General features: G+C 43.4%; 1 protein-coding gene across 1 annotated transcript; it reads right to left on the reverse strand.

The window, feature by feature from the left end:
- Positions 1-7,108: 7,108 nt before the first annotated feature.
- On the reverse strand, positions 7,109-19,580 carry LOC139697476 (serine-aspartate repeat-containing protein I-like). Its single transcript, XM_071596199.1, has 5 exons — positions 19,465-19,580; positions 14,809-15,106; positions 14,347-14,595; positions 13,680-13,826; positions 7,109-7,498 (listed from the first exon to the last, which is right to left on the reverse strand). Exons 1-5 carry the CDS (start codon positions 19,578-19,580, stop codon positions 7,109-7,111), a joined length of 1,200 nt encoding a protein of 399 aa, XP_071452300.1.
- Between the last annotated feature and the right edge of the window lie 1,105 nt (positions 19,581-20,685).

Genomic DNA, 20,685 nt, shown 5'->3' on the forward strand with positions numbered 1-20,685 from the left:
AAGCGTACCGTCATTCGCGTCCGTATCCGCATTCAAATATGTATCCGCATCCGTATTCGCGTCAGTAAACTCCATAAACGTAACCGCATCCGTAACCGTCTCCTAATCGGCATTCGTTTCAGCATCCGTATCCGCTGCCATAAGCGTACCGTCATTCGCGTCCGTATCCGCATTCAAATATGTATCTGCATCCATATCCGCGACTGTAAAAACCATAAACGTAACCGCATCCGTAACCGTCTCCTTATCTGCATTCGTTTCATTATCCGTATCCGTATTCAAATATGTATCCTCATCCGTATCCGCGTCTGTAAACTCCATTAAGGCATCCGCATCCGTATTCGCATTAAATATGTGTCCGCATCCGTATCCGCATTCAAAAATGTATCCGCATTCAAATATGTATCCGCATCGGTATCTCCATCTGTATCCATATCCGCATTCACATCCGTTTCATCATCAACATTTGAATTGTTTTCCTTATCCGCATCGGTATTCGCATTCTCATCCAAGTCTGCATTCTCATCCACATACGTAAACGCATCCGTATCGGTCTCCTTATCTGCATTCTTTTAGGCATCAAAATTCGTTTCCGTGAGCGTACCGTCATTCCTATCCCAGCCGCATGCGCATTCACATGTCTATCCGCATCTTTATCCGCATCCGTATTCCCATTTGTGTCATAATCTGTGTCCGTTTTCGTATCCGTTTCGATATCCGTAGCGCCTCCACATCCGCATCGTCATCCTCATCCGCATTTGTAATCGTATCCGCACCAGAGTGCATTTGTACCCATTTACGTATTAGTATCCGTAACATCATTCGTATCCGCATCTGTATCCGCATCATAATCCACATCCGCATCCGTGGCCGTATTCCGTAACCACAACCGCATTCGAATCCAGAACTGTGTCCGTCTTCATGTCCGTATCGTGTATCTATATCCGTCTTATCCGTATCTGTATTCGTATCGGTATCCACATCCGTTTACGCATCCGTATCCGCATTCACATCCGTATCCGCATCGTTTTCTGTTTCCGAAGCCACATCCTCATCCGTATTCGTATTCACATTGCTATCCTCTTATGTATTTGCATCCGTATCCATATCCTCATATGCATCCACATTTGCATCTGTAACTGTATCCGTTGCTCCAGCCGGATATGTATCTACATCCGCAGCTCTATCCGAATCAGCCTTAGCATCCGTATACACATCCGTATTCGCCTTTTTATCCTTCTTCTCATCCATATCCGGCTCCACATTCGTATCCGCATTCGCGTCTATATCCGCATATTTTTCCGTTTCTACATTCATATCCCTATCCACATCCGTATCCGCTAGAGCATCCAAATCTGCATTTACATCAGTATTCGCTTCCGCATCCATTTCCCCATCCGTGTTTGCATCCAGGTCGGTTTCCATTTTTATATCTACATTCGAAATAAGACCTCGGAAACTTATGGTGTTTTTTACGATTTTTTACGATTTCTTACGATTGGAATCCAAGGGGAAAAGGCACTTTGTATGGTGAAATGAGAAAAATTAAAAATTCTATAAAGGGTATTAATGCCTTTAGAACACCTCAAGCATTTTACCAAAAATAAGAATGACATTTTTTGCATATTTTTATGTAAAATCTACACAATTAAAAGAGATGAAATATTTCCCATACTTAAATTTTACGTAATTCTTTTGAAATGGAGCATTGATTCTGGGTTTTTAGTTTTATATGGAAGGTATATTGAAAAGGATGCGAACCCGGAAATGGATACAGATGCGGATACGTACAATGATGCGGATGCCGAAAAGGATGTTGATACGGAAGCAAATACGGATGCCAATGCGGATACTGATTTATACCCGCATTCATATTCGTATGAGCATACGTTTTGGTATCGGCAGCCGTATCCGTTTCCACATCCGTATCCGTATCAACACCTGCATCCGCACTTACTTCCGTATCTGAATCGGTATCTCCATCGGTAAATGCCTCCGCATCCGTTTCCGTAAACGGGTGCGCATTCCTCTAAATTTTCGCATCCGCATCCTTATGCAAATCATTATCTGCATCTGCATCCATATCGGTTTCCGTATCCGAATCGGCATCCGAATTCTTATCCGCTTCCGTATCCGTATCTTTATTCGCATTTGGATCAGCCACCTTAATTCCTACCATACAATCCGTATCCATAATTTCCTCAATATCCGCATCTGAATCCGTATATGCATCAAAATCCGCATACGTATCCAACCCCGTATTCATCGTTTCATTCATACCCTTCACCTCTTAAGCGCCCTGATCTAGTTTATCATCCATATCCGTTTCCGTATTCTTATATGAATTCGATTCCGTAAAGTAATCCGCATGATTAATCGTATCTGTATCCGTATACGCATCTGCATCCACATCCTTATTTGCATCAGCATCCGAATCCATATCCGAAATTCAGATCAATTTCCGCATCTAATTCATCTATCTGTTCATCTATTCATTTAATCTGTCTGCCATCCGTATGAGTAACCACATCCGTATCCTCATCTGTATCAATATCCTTGTTCTCTTTCGCGTCCGCGTTCCGTATCAGTTATAGCATCCATTGTCCAAGGAGGGTAAATGGCATTTTCACGGAGAAATTTGAAAAGTTCAAATTCTAAAAATGGATTATATGCCATTAAACACCCCAATCATTTACTCAGAAACAAAAGAAATATTTTTGCATAATTTTCCGTTTTGTGTCTACCTTTACAATGTTTACGTTTCCGCATTTGCCGTATCTGATTTCGCATCCGTTTATTTATCCGCATCAAAACCTGCTTTTATATCCGCCACTTTATCTTTTTCCGCAACCTCATCCTTGTGCGCATCCATATTCTCATCCGCATCCATATTCGAATCCGTATCCGCATCCGTATACGAATTTGTTTCCGCATCCGTATTCGCTACTTAATGCGTACCGGCTTTCGCATACGTATCCGCATCCGCATTCACATCTGTATTCGCATCCGTATTTAAATCCGTGTTCTAATCCGGGGCAGTTTCCATATCCTTATTTACTTCTTTTTCCGCAGCGTTATCCGCATTTACGTATGTATCCGAATCCGCATCTGTGTCCGCAGTTGTCGCATCATAAGTATCAGTATCCGTATGAGCACTCGTATCCGCATCCCTATCCGCATCTAAATCTACATCCGTATTCACATATGTGTCCGTATCTGCATCGGATTAAGCATCAATATACGAATCCGTATCCACATGCGTTTCTGTATCTGTATTTAGCTCCGTATCCACTATGCATTCATATCTGTGTCCGCATGCGTGTGCGCATTCGTATTTCAATCCGTATCCAAATCCGTATTTGCACCTGAGTCTCCATCCTTATCAGCTTCTGTATCCGTATCAGCATCAATATTCCATGGGAGGAATGGTACTTCTCAAGGTGAAATGAGAAAAAATCGAATTTCTAAAATGGATTTTATGCCTTGAAAACACCTCAATCATTTACTTTAAAACAAAAGAATGACGTTTTTTCATAATTTAAACACCTTTACAATGTTTACAATGCACACGTTTACAATTTTTACGTTGCCACATGCGTATCTGATCTCGAATCCGTAAGCTCATTCGCATAAAAATTCGTTTCGGTATCCGCATCGGTATCTTGTGCCGCAACCCCATCCTCATGCGTATCCGCATATTCATCCGTTTCCACATTCGCATTTGTGTCCGCATCCGTAATTGTTTCCACATAAACATTTTATTTTGCATCCGTTTATTTAATCGCATCAAAATTGGCTTCTTCATCCACTTCGGTATCCTCTTTTGCATCCATATCCGTATTAATATCCATATCGGCATTCACATTCGTACCCGTATCCTTATCCGCATCGGTATCCCTATCCGCATACGCATCCACATACGTAACCACATCCGTATCTGTCTCCTCCAAATCCCGCAACCGAATGTGAATCCATATTCGAATTAGAATCATAATCCAAAACCGAATGTGTAACAGCATTTAGATCGATTTCCAAATCCGAATTCAAATCTGTTTGGCATCTCTATCCGCATCCGTATCCGAATCCTTTTCCCATTCGTTACGAATCAGCATCCATATTCTTATCCGGATCCGCATCTGCATCTCTATTCGCATCAGCATCCGTTTCGCATCCGCATCAGTATCTTCATCCATATCCGTATCAATTTCTCCATACATATCCCCATCGGCATCCTTCTCTGCATTAGTATCCGCATTCATATCAACCTAGGTATCCGTATCTCCATTCAAATTCTTGTCCGCATCCTTATCTGTATTTGCATTCAAATCCACATCTGTATCCGTATTCGTTTCGTATCTGTTTTCCCATCAGAAGTCATTCCATATTCGTATCCATATCCACAATCGTATCCATATCCATATCTCAATCGGTATCTTCCTCCGCATCTGTATATGTATCCGTACCCGCATTCAAATCCGCATCCGCATCTGTATATGTATCCGTATCCGCATTCAAATCCGCATCCACATTAGTTTCTGTACCTCCATAGGGTTCTGCATTTGCATACCAAACAGCGTCCTTATCCTCATCTACATATTTTCCGCATCCTTATTCTTAGCCGAATCCATTACCGTAACCGTGTCTGCATATGTATACATTACCGCAGCTGTATCTGCATTCGTAAACGTAACCGCTTCTGTATCCGCATAAGTAACTTATTCAGAATCCTCAACCGCATCCACATTTGCATCCCTCCACATCCATATACTTTTCCACACCATAATCTGATTAACATCCGTATCCTCATCCGCATCCAATTTCGCATCTGCATCGGTATTCCCATCTCCGTTTATATCCGCATTTGCATCCGTTTCAGCATCCGCATTCGCATCCTTATCCTAATCCGTATCCGCATCGGTATCTTGTTCCACAACCCCATCCTTATGCTAATACGCATACTCTTCCGCATTCACATTCGCATTTGTGTCCGCATCAGTATCCGTTTCCAAATCAGTATTTGATTTTGCATCCGTATATCGCATTCGCATCAAAATTGGCTTCGTTATCCGCATCGGTATCCTCTTTTGCATCCATACCCGCATATGTATCCGTATCGGCATTCACTCTCGTATCCGTATCGGCATTCACATCCGTATCCGTATCCTCATCTGCGTCGGTATCTGTATCCGTATACGCATACGCCTCTGTATTCCATCCACATACGTAACCGCATACGTATCCGTCTCCTTATCTGCATCCATTTTCCAATCCGTATCCGCCTCCAAATGCGTAACGGCATTTGCGACCGTATCCACATTGAAATCTGTATCCGCATCCGCATTGGCATCCATATCCCCTCCCGTGTCCTAATCCTTGTCCGTTTTCATATCCTTTTACATCCGTATCCGCATCGCTATCCGCATCCGTATTTGTATCCGTATCCACATCAGTAGCTGCATTTATACCCAAATCCGTATCAGTATCCGTAAAAGCACCCGTATACGCATCCGTATCCAAATTCACATTCGTATCCGTATATGTATTCGTATCTGCGTCGATGTCCGCATCCGTATACAAATCTGCATCCGAATCGTTATCCGTTTCCAAATATACACACGCCTCCTCATCGGTTTCCATATCCGCATGCGTATTCGTATGCGCATTCAGATCCGTATCCGCTATGCATTCACATCTGTGTCCGCATCCGTATTTTAATCCGTATGCGACTTTGTATTTACATCCGAGTCCCTATTTGTATCGGCTTCTGTATACGTATCATCATCCGTATTCCTATCAAAACGCTAAACGGAATCCGTATCTTCTGCCGTATCAGCATCTGCTTCCGCACCCGGTTCCGCATCAGCATCCGTATTTAAAATTTCATACGTATACAAATCCACATCCATATCCGTATCCAAATGGGAATCCATATCAGCTTCGGTATGCGTATCCGCATTAGTATTCGCATCTGTTTCTGTATTCCGATTGGTATCCGCAACCTCATCCCCAACCGTATTTGATATGACTTCCTCATCCGAAGCCGTATCAAAATCTACATCCTTATTCGCATCGGAATCCGTATCCGCCTTAGGAGCCACATTAGTACTTGCACCCGTATCTAAACCCTTATTTGTCTTCGCATCCGAATCCACCACATCTTCCGCATTTCCATCTGGTTTCGCATCCGTATCCTATTCCGCATTATAAATCGTATCTACATTTAAGTCCGTATAAAAATCAGCATCCGTATCTTTTGCTTAATTTTAATAAATTTCCACATCCGAATTAACATCTCTGGCATCCGTATCCTCATTCGTTTACGCATCCGTATCCGTGTCTTAATCTATGTCTGTTTTTGTTTCCTCATCAGAATTCCCATCCGTATCCATATTGCTCTCCGCATCCGCATATGTAGCCGTATCGGCATTCACTCTCGTATCCGTATCGGCATTCACATCCGTATCCGTATCCTTATCTGCGTCGGTATCTGTATCCGTATACGCATACGCCTCTGTATTCCATCCACATACGTAACCGCATACGTATCCGTCTCCTTATCTGCATCCATTTTCCAATCCGTATCCGCCTCCAAATGCGTAACGGCATTTGCGACCGTATCCACATTGAAATCTGTATCCGCATCCGCATTGGCATCCATATCCCCTCCCGTGTCCTAATCCTTGTCCGTTTTCATATCCTTTTACATCCGTATCCGCATCGCTATCCGCATCCGTATTTGTATCCGTATCCACATCAGTAGCTGCATTTATACCCAAATCCGTATCAGTATCCGTAAAAGCACCCGTATACGCATCCGTATCCAAATTCACATTCGTATCCGTATATGTATTCGTATCTGCGTCGATGTCCGCATCCGTATACAAATCTGCATCCGAATCGTTATCCGTTTCCAAATATACACACGCCTCCTCATCGGTTTCCATATCCGCATGCGTATTCGTATGCGCATTCAGATCCGTATCCGCTATGCATTCACATCTGTGTCCGCATCCGTATTTTAATCCGTATGCGACTTTGTATTTACATCCGAGTCCCTATTTGTATCGGCTTCTGTATACGTATCATCATCCGTATTCCTATCAAAACGCTAAACGGAATCCGTATCTTCTGCCGTATCAGCATCTGCTTCCGCACCCGGTTCCGCATCAGCATCCGTATTTAAAATTTCATACGTATACAAATCCACATCCATATCCGTATCCAAATGGGAATCCATATCAGCTTCGGTATGCGTATCCGCATTAGTATTCGCATCTGTTTCTGTATTCCGATTGGTATCCGCAACCTCATCCCCAACCGTATTTGATATGACTTCCTCATCCGAAGCCGTATCAAAATCTACATCCTTATTCGCATCGGAATCCGTATCCGCCTTAGGAGCCACATTAGTACTTGCACCCGTATCTAAACCCTTATTTGTCTTCGCATCCGAATCCACCACATCTTCCGCATTTCCATCTGGTTTCGCATCCGTATCCTATTCCGCATTATAAATCGTATCTACATTTAAGTCCGTATAAAAATCAGCATCCGTATCTTTTGCTTAATTTTAATAAATTTCCACATCCGAATTAACATCTCTGGCATTCGTATCCGCATTCGTTTACGCATCCGTATCCGTGTCTTAATCTATGTCTGTTTTTGTTTCCTCATCAGAATTCCCATCCGTATCCATATTGCTATCCGCATCCGCATATGTAGCCGTATCCGCATCAGTGTCCGCATTTGTCGCGTCATCTATATCAGTATCGTTATCAGCATCCGTATCCGCATCCTTATCCGTATCCAAACACTTATCCGAATCCGCATGTTTCTGTATATGTGTCGATTTCCAGATCCGCGTACGAATCTTAATTTGCATCAGTATTTGTTTCTAAATCTGTATTCGTATAGCTATCTGTTTCTGTATCCGAATCCGCTTGCGTATCCGTGTCCGCTTTCAAAACCGTATCCGCTGCGCATTCACACCTGTGTCCGCATCCGCAGGCGTATTTAAATCGGTATCCGAATCCGTATTGGCATCTGTGTCGCAATCCGTATCCACTTCTTATCCGTATCAGCAATTGTATCCCTATACAAATGCGTATCCGAATCCGTATCTGCATATGCATCCGTATCCGTATCCACATCCGTATTTGTATCCATATATGAATGCATATCCGCATTGATATCCGTATCTGCAACAGTTTCCGCATTCGTATCTGTATTTTCATTTGTATCCACATCCGCATCCCAAACGGAATTCGCATCCAAATTGGCATTTATATTTCTATCCGTATCCGTTTCCTTTCCATGACCGTTTCCAATTCTATATCCGAATTCGCCTCCCTATCTGCAACGTTAGACGCATCAGTAAATGTGTCCGTATCGCATCCGTATAAAAATTTGCATTCAATTTTATATCCTTTTCCGTTTCCTTTTCCGTTTCCGTTTCCAATTCCATATCTGAATTCGCCTCTCTATCCGCATCGCTAGACGCATATATGTCTGACGTATATATGTATTCGTATCTGCATCAGGGACCCCAATTTTCACGTTATTCATATCAGCATCTGTATCCGCATTCGTATCCGTATCCAAATCCGCATCTTAATCCGCATATGTATCCGTATCTGCGTGTATACCTGCATCCGTATATGAACCTGTATCCTAATAAGAGTCGGTTTCAGAGCCTGCATCCGTATCGGCAATGGTTTCCGTGTAAGAATCCGAATGCGTATCCGTACAGTATCCGCATCAGCATCCGCATCCGTATCCGAACCCGATTCGTATTCGAATCCGGATCCGCCACCTCTTCCGCATTCATATCTGGTTCCGAATCCGTATTCGTTCCGCTTCCGGATCTACATCCGCTTACGTATCGTAATCCATATCCGTATATAAATTCGCATTTGTATCCTAATCTGCATGATAAATACCATCTGTATCCGCATCTGTATTCCGGATTTATATCCGCTTCCGTATCGAAATCCGTATCCGTTTATAATGTCACTCCAGTATCCTAATCCGCATGATAAATCCCATCTGTATCCGCATCCGTATCTGAATCCGCATTCTGATCAATTTACTCGTCCAAATTAAAATCTGTCTGGCATCCGAATCCGCATCCATATCCGTGTCCTAATTTCTGAGCATTGCCGTATGAATATCCGAATTCCCCCCCAAGTTCGCATCCGCATATGTATCCGTATCCGAATTCGTTTCCGTGTACCAAACCGTATCCGTATCCGCATATGTATCCGTATCTGCGTCGGCATCCGCATCCGAATACGAATCTGCATATGCATCGGTATCCGTTTCCTAATCTGCATCCGCATCCACTTGGGATTCCGTATCCGAGTCCGCATGCGTATCCGTATCCGCATTCAGATCCGATACGCTAAGTATTCATATCTGCATAATGCGCATAATAAATCGCATCTGTATACACATCCGTTTTCAAATTCGCATCCGTATCTGCATCCACATCCTTATTGGCATCAGGTTCCCTATCCGTATCCGCATTCATATCCATTTTCACATCTGAATTCATATGTCTCTGCAAGCCGTATCCTCATCCGTATCCGCATACGTATCCTCATCCGTATCCGCATAGGTATACTCATAAGAATCCGCATCCGTGTTGGCTTCCAGGTCCACTTCCGTAATTTTAAAAGCATCCATATTACTATCCACAACGTATCTGAATACGTATTCGTACCCGCATCAGCATCCGTATCCGCAATGGCATCCATTTTCGTATCCACTTCCGTGCCCACATCGGTATCCGTATCCATTTCCTCATCCATATCCGCATCAGTATCCACATCCGTATAAGCATCGGAATCGGCATTAGCGTCCATATCCGCATCGTTTTCCGTTTCCAAGACACATCCTGATTCGTATCCGTAACCGCATTGATATCCGCTTTCGTATCCGCATCCGTATCCATATCCTTATCTGCATCCACAAGTGCAACTGTATCCATATCTGAATCCGCCCTAGCATCCCCATTTATATCCGCATACTTAACCATATCCGCATCCTAATACGTATCCCCATTGCCGTCTATATTATCTAATTTTTCCTTTTCCGCATCCTCAACCCTATTCGCATCCGTATCCACTTTCGCATCTGAATCTACATTTACATCAGTATCTTCTTCCGCTATCATTTCCGCATCCGTTTCCGCATCCGTTTCCGCACGCCGGTATCCGCATCCGTATCTGCATCCGTATCCACATTCGTATTAGCACCTTCGAAACCTTTTGGTGTTATTTTTTACGATTTATTACGATTGGAAGCCAAGGGGGCTGGCACTTTTCATGGTGAAATGATAAAAATTAAAAATTCTAAAAATGGAAGTAATTAATGCCTTTAGAATATCTCAAGCATTCACTCACTTACTTTACCTTACATTTAAATAGAAAGACTTTTTTGCATATCTTTGGTATATTGTACACATTTAATAGAGATGAAATTTTTGACCTAATTATTTTCTTCGTTATTTTTGGTCATGTAGCATAAATTCTGGGTTTCTTGTTTTAAATGATAATATATGTTGTAAAGGATACGAACCCGGAAATGGATACCGATGCGCAAACATACAATGATGAGGATGCCGATAAGGATGTTGATATGGAAGCGGATACGGATATTAATGTAGTAATGCTGATTTATACCCGCATTCGTATCCGTAACAGCATACGTATTGTTATCGTTATCGGCATCCGTATCCGTTTCCACATTCGTATCCGTATCAACATTCGCATCAGCAGCTGCATCTGCATCAACATCCGTATCTGCATTCGTATCCACTTCGGTTTATGCATCCGCATCCGTTTACGTGTCCGCATACCTATCTATATTCGCAACCGCATCCACATTCGTACGAGAATCTGTATATGCATCCGCATCTGCAAATATATCCGTCTCCGTATCCGAATTGGCATCCGAATTCATATCCGCATCCTTATCTGTATCGGTATCGGCATTTGTATCGTAACCCATGTCCGTATCCGCATTTGCATCCGTATTCACCTCCGTATACGTATACGTTTCCCTAACCATATCGGCATTTCACCAATACACACATCCGCATATCTGCATGCGAATTTCCATCCGTATCCGTATGCAAATCTATATCCATATCCGTATCTGCATTCACATCCGTAATAAAAACCGAAGTTTTATATCTATCATCATCCGTATCTCCCTCCTTGTCCGAATCCGTATTGGCCTCCGTGTCCGAATCCGTATCCGTGTTCATTCCGTATCTGCATCGGCATTTACATCCGCATCCCTATCCACATCCGTGTACGAAACCGCATCGGAATCTGCTTTCGCATCAATATCTTATCCGCTTCCGCATCCGTTTCCCCATCAGTATCCCCATCCGTATACGAAACCGCATTTGTATCCACATCCGTATCCTTTTTCGGACATTCCTGCTTATCTACTTTCAGAGACATTTCCAAATAAAAATTCATATCCGTACCTGTTTCCGTATCGGCATCCGTATCCGCATCCGTGTGCGCATCTTTATCCACATCTTTATCCATATTTGCTTCCGTTTATCCATCCAAAACAGTACTCGCATCCATATCAGCATCTAAATAGCATCTGCATCTGCCTCTGTATCCGTATCCGCATCCACATCGGTATCTGTATCAACATCCGTATCCGTAACCATATCCAAATCGGTATCCGTGTCTGGATCAGTTTTTGCATTCGTATCCGCTTTATAACCGTATCAACATTTGCATCCGCATATACTAACGAATCCATTTTCGCGTCGACATCCACATTCGTATGCGTATCAGCATATGTATCCACATGCGCATCCTTATTCGTATCCTCATCCGTAACCGAATCCGTATCCGTACCTGCATCGGTATCCGCATCTGTTTCCGTATTCTTAAGAGATTTCGTGTCCGCAACATCAGCCGAATCTTTATCCGCATCCGTATCAGTTTTCGCATCCGGATATGTATCAGCATCCGCATCTATTTCCGTATCCGCATTAGCATCAGTATAAGCATGCGCATTCGCGTTTGTATCCGCATCCGTACCCACATACGAATCAACACCCTCGAAACCTTTTTGTGGGAGTTTTTACAATCTTTTATTCAAATTTCAATCAAAGGGGGGTTATGGCACTTTTTACGTTGAAACGGGAAAAAAATTTATTCTAAAAATTGATTATTTGCTTTAAGAACACCTCAATTATATACTCTTAAGCATAAGAATGACGTTTTTGCATATTTTTCGGGTGAATGTACACTTTTAAAATGTTTAAAACGGTTCCAAATAAGTACGTGATTTCGCATCCATATTCTCATCGTCATCCGAATTAAAATTTGTATCCGCATCGGTATCGCCATCTACATTTACATCCGCATTCGCATCCATATACGCATCCGTGACCTAATCCGTTTCCTTTTCCGTATTCATTTCCTTCTTTGTATTCCCATCCATATCCAAAACGCTATCCACTACCGCATTTCTATCCTAATCCCCATTAGTGTCCGCATTTGTACACGTCTCCGTTTCGGCATCCGTATCCGTATCTAAACCCGCATCCGTAGCCGCATATATATCCGTGTCTGCTTTGGTATTCGCATCCGTATAAAGATCTGTATCCGCATCGATGACCGTTTCGAAGTATGCGTCCGTATTTGCATCGGCTTCCGTATCCATATCCGCATTCGTATCCGTCGCCGCATTAAGATCCGTATCCACTACGCATTCACATCTGTCTTCGCATCCGTATCCGCATCCGTATCAAAAACCGTATCCGAATCCTTTTTAGCATGAGTATCCGTTCCTGTATCCGTATCAGTATTCCCATTCCTATCTAAAACCGTATCCACATCCGAATCCGGATTCTTATCAGCCTCTGCATCCGCATTCGTTTCCGCATCAGAATCCGTATTAAAATCCAGATAAGTATTCATATCATCATCCGTATCAATATGCGCATCCAGATCCGCATCTTTATTCGCATCCGTATCCGCAAGCTTATCTGTACCCCCATCGGTATCTGCATCCGCATCTCTAAACGAATCCGTATCCGTATTCGCATCCTAATCCGCAGCCGCGTCCATTACCGCATTCGCATCCGTCTAAGCATCTAAATTTCTCCCGTCTCTTTTTCCGCATCGGTATCGGCACCCGTATCCACAACCGCGTCTGTATCTTCATCCACATACGTAACCGCATCCGTATCCGTCTACTTTTACGCATTCGTTTCCGCATCAGTTATCCGCTTCGGAATGCGTACATGAATTCATATCCGTATACGCATCCGCTTTCACATCTGTGTTCGCATCCGCATCCGCATCTGTATTAACATCCGTGTCCTAACCCATGTGCGTTTCGTATTCGTTTCCATTTCGGTATTTCCCTCCGTATCCGCATCGCTATCAGCATCCGCGTTTGTATCCGTATCCGCATCAGTGTCCACATTTGTACCCGCTTCTGTATAAGTATCCTTATCATCAAGCGCATCCTTATCTTATCCTAATCCGCATCTTAATCCGCATATGTATCCGGTTCTTCGCCGGTTTTCTCATCCGTATCCGCATTTGGATCTGTATGCAAATCTACATCCGTATCCGCATGAGTACCCGTATCCGCATTCAAATACATATGAGCTATGTATTCACATATGTACCCACATCCGCATCTGTACCCAAATTTGTATCCGAATCAGTATTCACACCCGTGTCCCAATCCGTAAACGCTTCAGTATTCACATCAGGATCCGTAATTTTATCCATATCCGTATTCGCATCCGTATCTACATCCGCATCAGCATCTGCATCCTTATCCGTTTCAAAATATACATTTAAATTATATCCAAATTCGTTTACACAACCGTATCCGTATCCATATGAGCATGAATATACGCAGCGGTATCAGCATCCGCATCTGTATCCGTATCCGTATCCGTATTTTAATCAGTATCTGCCACCTAATACGCCTCCGCATCCGAAATGGAATTGAAATGCGTATCAGTACAACATCCGATCCATAATTTAATCAATATCCATATCGGAATTCGTTATTGCATAAGTGCCCGCATCCGTTTAAGAACCCGTATTCGCATCTATATCCGCCACCTCTTCTATATCTACATCTGGTTCCGCATCCGTGTCCGTTTCCGCATCCGGATCTGCATCCGCATCCGTATCAAGATCCGTTTCCAAATATATATTCCCATTCGTGTCTGTATCCGCATCCAAATTGGCATCAAATCTGTGACTGTATCCGCATCCGTATAGGCATCGATATCCGTGTCCGCCTTAACATCCGTTTCTTCTGCAGGAATCGAATCGGTTTCACATCCATTTCCACATTCCTATCCATATCCGTACCCGTACTGTTATCTGCATTCGTGTCCATAACCATATCTGGATTCGTATCAGCATCCGTATTTGCATTCGCATCCGTGTCTGCTTCCTCATCCGCATCCACATTCGCATCTTGCTCCGCATTCGTATCCATTTCCGCATCCGGGTATTCATCCGGATTCGCCTCTGTATCAGCATCATAATCTCCATCCGTAACCGTATCTACATTCACAACCTCATCCTAATTCCCTTCCGAATTACCAAATGTATCCATATCAATTGCCGCATCCATATCCTCATTCGTATTCACATCCGGAACTGCATCCATCTTTGCGTCCATATCCGTACCCGCTTATGCATGCACATTCGCATCGGTATCAGCGTATTAATCTTAACCGTATCTTCAGCCGAACCCGTATTGGCATCGGTATCCATACCCGTAACACATCCGTACTAAATTGGCATTCGTATCCGCATCCTGATCCGCTTCCGCACCCGTATCAGCATCCATATTTCTATCCACATCCATATCTGCCTCCGTATTCGTATCCACATCCACATCACCATTCGTATCAGTGTCTGCATCCTTTTTCGCATCCACGTCCATATCAATATTTTTTTCCTCATACATATCCGCATCGGAATCCGTATCCGTAACAAAATCCATAACACCAATCGCATCCCTGTCAGCAACACTTTCCGTATTTGCATCCGTATCCACACCCGTATCTGTTTCCCCATCAGAGGTCGTTCTGCACCCGTAATTATTTCCGCATACTTGTTCTTATCCGTATCCCCATCGATATCTGCATCCGCACCTGTGTACGTATCCGTATTCGCAACCGAATCCGTACCCTTATCGGTTTCTGTATCTACATAGGTGTCCGTATCTGTATCGGATTCTGCATCCGTATCCGGATCCGTATACGTATCCCTATCCGCAACCATTTATATATCCGTATCCGAATTAGCATTGGAATTTGCAACCGTATCCGCATTCGCATCCGAATATCTATCCACATTTGTATCCGTATCCACATCATTAACCTTTTTTGTATCCATATTTTCATCTGTATCCGCAACCGTATCCAGCCCAGTGACCCCATTGGAATCAGTATCCGCGTCAGTATCTGCGTTCGCAATTTCATCTGTACCCCAATCCGCATCTGATTACATAACCGCTTCCTTTTGCAAATCTACATAGAATCCGCATCCTCATACTTATCCTTATCCGTTTCCGTAACCGAAACCACATCTGTATACGTAACAGCGTCCATATTTGCATTCGTATACGTAACCGCTTGTTTATCCGCTTGTGCAATTAGTTCCGCATCTTTATCCGCATCCGTTTCCGCAACAGTATTTGATTTCGCATCCGCATAGTGTTTTGCATCCAAAATCCATACCGTATCCGCATCAGTATCTGCAACTTTATTCGCATTCTTATCCGTTTCCCAATCAACATTCTATCCGTATCCTTACCCGCATCGTTATTCGTAACTTTATCCGCATCCGCGTCTGTATCCTCATCCACATACATAACCACAAGCGTATCCGTAACCTTTTCCTCATTTCTTTCTGAATCCGCATCCGCATGCATACCGGCTTTCGCATTCGTATCCGCATTCACATTTGTTTCCGCATCCGTATTCCGTCCGTGCCCTAATCCGAATACGTTTCCGTTTCCATATCCGTATTTGTACCCGTAACCCGGTCTCCACCTCAGCATTTGTATAAGGATCTGCATCAGTGTACACATTTTTACCTGGTTGTATATCAGTATCCATGTCAGCATCCGTATCTCCATCCGATTTCCTATCCAAATCCGTATCCGTATCACAATGTACCCGTATCTCCGTCGTTATACGAATCGCATCGCCGCATCCGTATACGAATCTTTATCCGTATCGTTATCCGTTTCGAAAACTGCTTCCGAATACGAATGTGTATCCTTATCCGTATTCAGATCTGAATCCGCTATGCATTAACATCTGTGTCCGCAACTGTATCCATATCCGCATCTGAATGCCCATTCGCATCCGTTTCCTCATCCATATCAGCTTCTTATACGTATCAGCTTCCGTATCCCTATAAAAATCGATATCTGAATCCGAATCAGCATCCGCATCAGAACATAAATTAAAATCCACATCCGTATCCGTATCCACATTTGTATATTTATCTATATGGGAACCATATCCAAATCCAATTCCGTATTTGCGTCAGTATCCGCATTCGTATCCGTATCAGTATCTTGTTCGGATAGATATTAATATCCACATTCGTAAAGGCATTTACATCCGCATTTGCATTCGCATCATATCTGTGTCCGTATCTGTATAAGCATCCGTATCCGTGTCCTAGTCCGTGTCCGTTTCCGTTTTCATATCCGAATTTCCATGCCTATCCACATTGATATCCGCAACCGCATATTTATCCGTGTTCGAGTCAGTGTCCGCATTTATCAAGGCATGCGTATCAGTATCCGTATCGGCATCCGTATCCGCAGTCGTTTCAGTATCCAGATCCGCATCCGTATCCGCAAATGTATTCGTATCTGCGTCAGTGTCCGCATCTGCATATGAATCTGTACCCGCATCGGTATCATTTCCGAATGTCCATCCGTATCCATAACGGTTTTCGTATGCGAATTCGCATGCGTATCCGTATCTTCATTCAGATTTGTATCCGCCATGCAATCACATATGTGCCGTATTCGCATCAGTATTTTAATCCGTATCCGAATCCGTGTTCATATCCGTGTCCCCATCCGTATATTCTTCTGTATCCGTATCACCATGCGAAAATTTATCAAAATCCGGATTCGTTTCCGCATCCGGATATACATCCTTATCCGTATGGTCATCCGTATCCGTATATGAATTCGAATCCCTATCTTAATCCGCATTAGAAACCATATCTGTATCCGTATCCGCATCCGTATTCGCGTCCTTGTTTGCTTTCGTATCCGCTTGCTTCCGTATCCAAATCAGCATCCATTTTCCATTCCACATCCGTATCTGAATGCGTGTACGCATCACATGAGCATCTGTAACCGCATTAGCATCCGTTAAGCAACCGCATCCGTATCCTCATCCGTATCCTCATCATTTTTCCACACACATATCCGCATCGGTATCCTTGTCTGCATCAGGATGGGCCCCCATATCCACATCCGTATCCGTATTTTCTGTCCGCATCTATATCCGTATTTGCTTTCGAAACAACATCCGCATCCGTAACAGTTTACAGATTAGAGTTCATTTCGCACCCGTATGCATATCCGCATACGCATACACATTCGTATACGTATCCACTTTCTTATCGTTATTGGTATCTGTATTTTCATATTTATCTGCAACCGTAACCGTCCCTATGTCAACATCAAAATCCGTATCTGCATCAGTATTGATATCCGCATATGTGTCCATATACGCATCCGTATCTGTATACGTCACCGCTTCCGTATCCGTATCGGTATATCATCCGAATCCTCATCTTTATCCGAATGTATTTCCATAACCGTATCCTCAACTGTTTACGTAATTGGGTCAGTATCCGTATCAGTTACTTGTTCGGCATTCCTCATCCGCAACCACATTCGCATCCGTTTCACCATCCACATTCGTAACCTTAACATAATCCGCATCGTTATCCGCATCAACATCCACATCCGCGTCTTCATCCTCATCCACATATCTTACCGCATCCGTATCCGTCTCCTCATGCGCATTCGTTTCCGCATCCGTATCTGCTTCCGTATTCGTACCGGCATTCGCCGCCGTACCCGCATTAAATTCCTTATCCTCATCCGTATATGCATCCGTATCCGCATCTGTGCCCTAATATATTTCCGTTTCCATATCCGTATGCTCCTACGTATCCGCATCATTATCCGCATCCAATTTGTATCCGTATCCGCAACAGTGTTTGCATTCGTACCCGCATTTGTATCCAAATCCACATCCGTAGCCGCATATGTATCCATATTTGCGTCGATATACGCATCCGTATACGAATCTGTAATCGCGTGGGTAATAGTTTCTAAATGTGCATCCGTCTCAAAATCATTTCCCGTATCCGTATCCGCGTACATATCTGTATCCGTATTCAAATCCGTATCTGCTATGCATTCACATCTGTATCGGAAACCGTATCCGCAACCTTAATTAAATCCATGTCCGTTCCGTATTCGCATTCGTGTCCCAATCCGTATCCGCTTTTTTATCGGTATTAGCAACTGGATCCCTATGCAATTCGTAACCGTATCGGCATTCAAATCCACTTCCGCATCCGAATTAAAATCTTTATGGCATCCGTATCCAAATCCATATCCGCATCCGTTTTCGCATCCGTATCCGCATTTGTATCCGAATCCGTATCCGCTTCCACTTTCGCTTCCGTACCCGCCTTCGTTTCCGTATTAGCATCTATTTCGTATCCACATCCCTGTCTGCTTGCATATCCGCATTCGCATGTAATCCGTGTCGCACCCGCTTCCGGATCCTCATCCGTATCCGTATCAATGTCCCCATATATATCAGCATCGGCACCCATATCCGAACTCGAATAATTATCTCCATTCGCTCTTCTATCCGCATCCCTGTCCGTTTTTGAATCCGAATCCACACCTGCGTCCCTAAACGTTTCCCCATCAGAGGTCATTTGACACCCGTTTCCATATGCGCATACGTATCCACATCCGTATCCCAATCGATATCTGCATCCACATCTGTACATGCATCCGTATCTGCATCCAAATCCATATCCGCATCCGTATCTGTACCTGTAAAGGTATCCGCATCCGTACCTGTAAAGGTATCCATATCCGCATCCGGATCCTGCAATCGTATTCGCATCCGTATACGTATCCGTATCTGCATTCGCATCCGTATCCGTATCCTCATTTTTATCCTTATTTGTATCTGTATTTTCATGTGTATCTGTATTTTCATTTGTATCCGCAACCCTTACCGCCCCAATGTCGCCATCTGAATCCGTTATGCATCCGTATCCGCATTCCAAAACTTATCCGCTTCTTATCCGCATCTATTTATTATTTATATCCTCATCCGAATCTATTACCGTGGCCGTGTACGCATTTGTATACATCACCGCATCATTATCTGCATATGTAAACGTAACCACTTCTGTATCAACATCTGTGTCGTGTTCCGCATCCTTATCTGGATCCACAGCCGCATCTGTATCCCAATCCGTATCCATTATGGCACCAGTATCTGATGTTGCATCCGTATTCTAATCCGCATCCTAAGTCACATCCGCAGTGGTATTACAATCTGCGTCCATATCCGCTTTCCCATAAGTTTCAACATCCTTTTCCTATCGTTATCTGCATTTTAACCCCTATCCGTATCTGTATCCGCGTCCGTATCCTCATGCACATACGTAACCGCATCCGTATCAGCATCTCCTTATCCGCATTTTATTCCGCATCCGTATCCACTTCCATATGCTTACATGCATTCTCAACCATATGCGCATAAGTCTGTATCCATATCCGTATTCGCATCCGAATCCGCATCCGTGTCCTATTCCGTATCGTTTCCATATCCGTTTTGGCCTTTTTTTCCGTATCTGCATCCGTATCCGCATCCGAATCCATGTCCGCATTCGAACCAGGACCATTAAAGGTATCCGCATTTGTAACGGATCCTGCAACCGTATTCGCATCCATATGCGTATCCGTATCCGCATAAATATCGGAATTTCTATCCTTTTCTGCATTCGCATCGCTATCCGCATCCGCATTTTTATCCATATTCGCTAGAAGGTCCGCATATGTACTCGCATCCGTATCAATTTCCGTATCAGCATCCGTATTCGCAAACTTATATGTTTACAACCGTATCCATATTCACATCTGTATGCATATCTGCATCCATATTCGCATCTGAATCCTAACCCGCATCCGTATCCGCATCCATACCCGAACTTGTATTCCCATCCGTATTTCCCACCTCTTCCGCATTCACATCTGGTTCTGCATTTGAATTTGTTCCCACATCTGGATATACTACCTTGATCAAAAAGTTCCCGGAATAACCACCGTGTGGCGCTCCCATCGTTCCGATTTGAGTTCTGTTTTTTTTGTTAAATTGGTACATCTGTTGTTGATATTCCCTTTAAATCTTAGTGTCATAACTTGACATTTGCAAAAGTTACGTAGCCAAGAGTACATCTAACTCTGTGTGTGTTGGCGATTTTTTACAATTTCAGAAATGGATTTAAATTAGAAACAACGAACTTGTATTAAATTTTGCGTAAAAAACGGATTTAGTGGCGCACGGACGTTGGAAATGTTGGAAAA

The sequence above is a fragment of the Hetaerina americana genome, unplaced genomic scaffold (genome assembly GCF_022747635.1).
Source record: "Hetaerina americana unplaced genomic scaffold, ioHetAmer1.1.p SCAF_77, whole genome shotgun sequence".
In the NCBI taxonomy this organism is placed as follows: domain Eukaryota; kingdom Metazoa; phylum Arthropoda; class Insecta; order Odonata; family Calopterygidae; genus Hetaerina; species Hetaerina americana.

Coding starts and splice junctions, on each gene's coding strand:
- LOC139697476 (XM_071596199.1), bottom strand. CDS start 19,580: ATGGATACGGATTGGGATACAGATGCGGCTGTGGATCCAGATAAGGAT. Junction 14,596..14,808: donor CGGATACGAATGCCAATTTA/GTACGGATGTGT, acceptor GAAGGGAATTAG/GATGAGGTTGTGAATGTAGA. Junction 13,827..14,346: donor ATAGGAATGTGGAAATGGAT/GTGAAACCGATT, acceptor GAAACGGATAAG/GATGCAGATGCTGATGCGGA.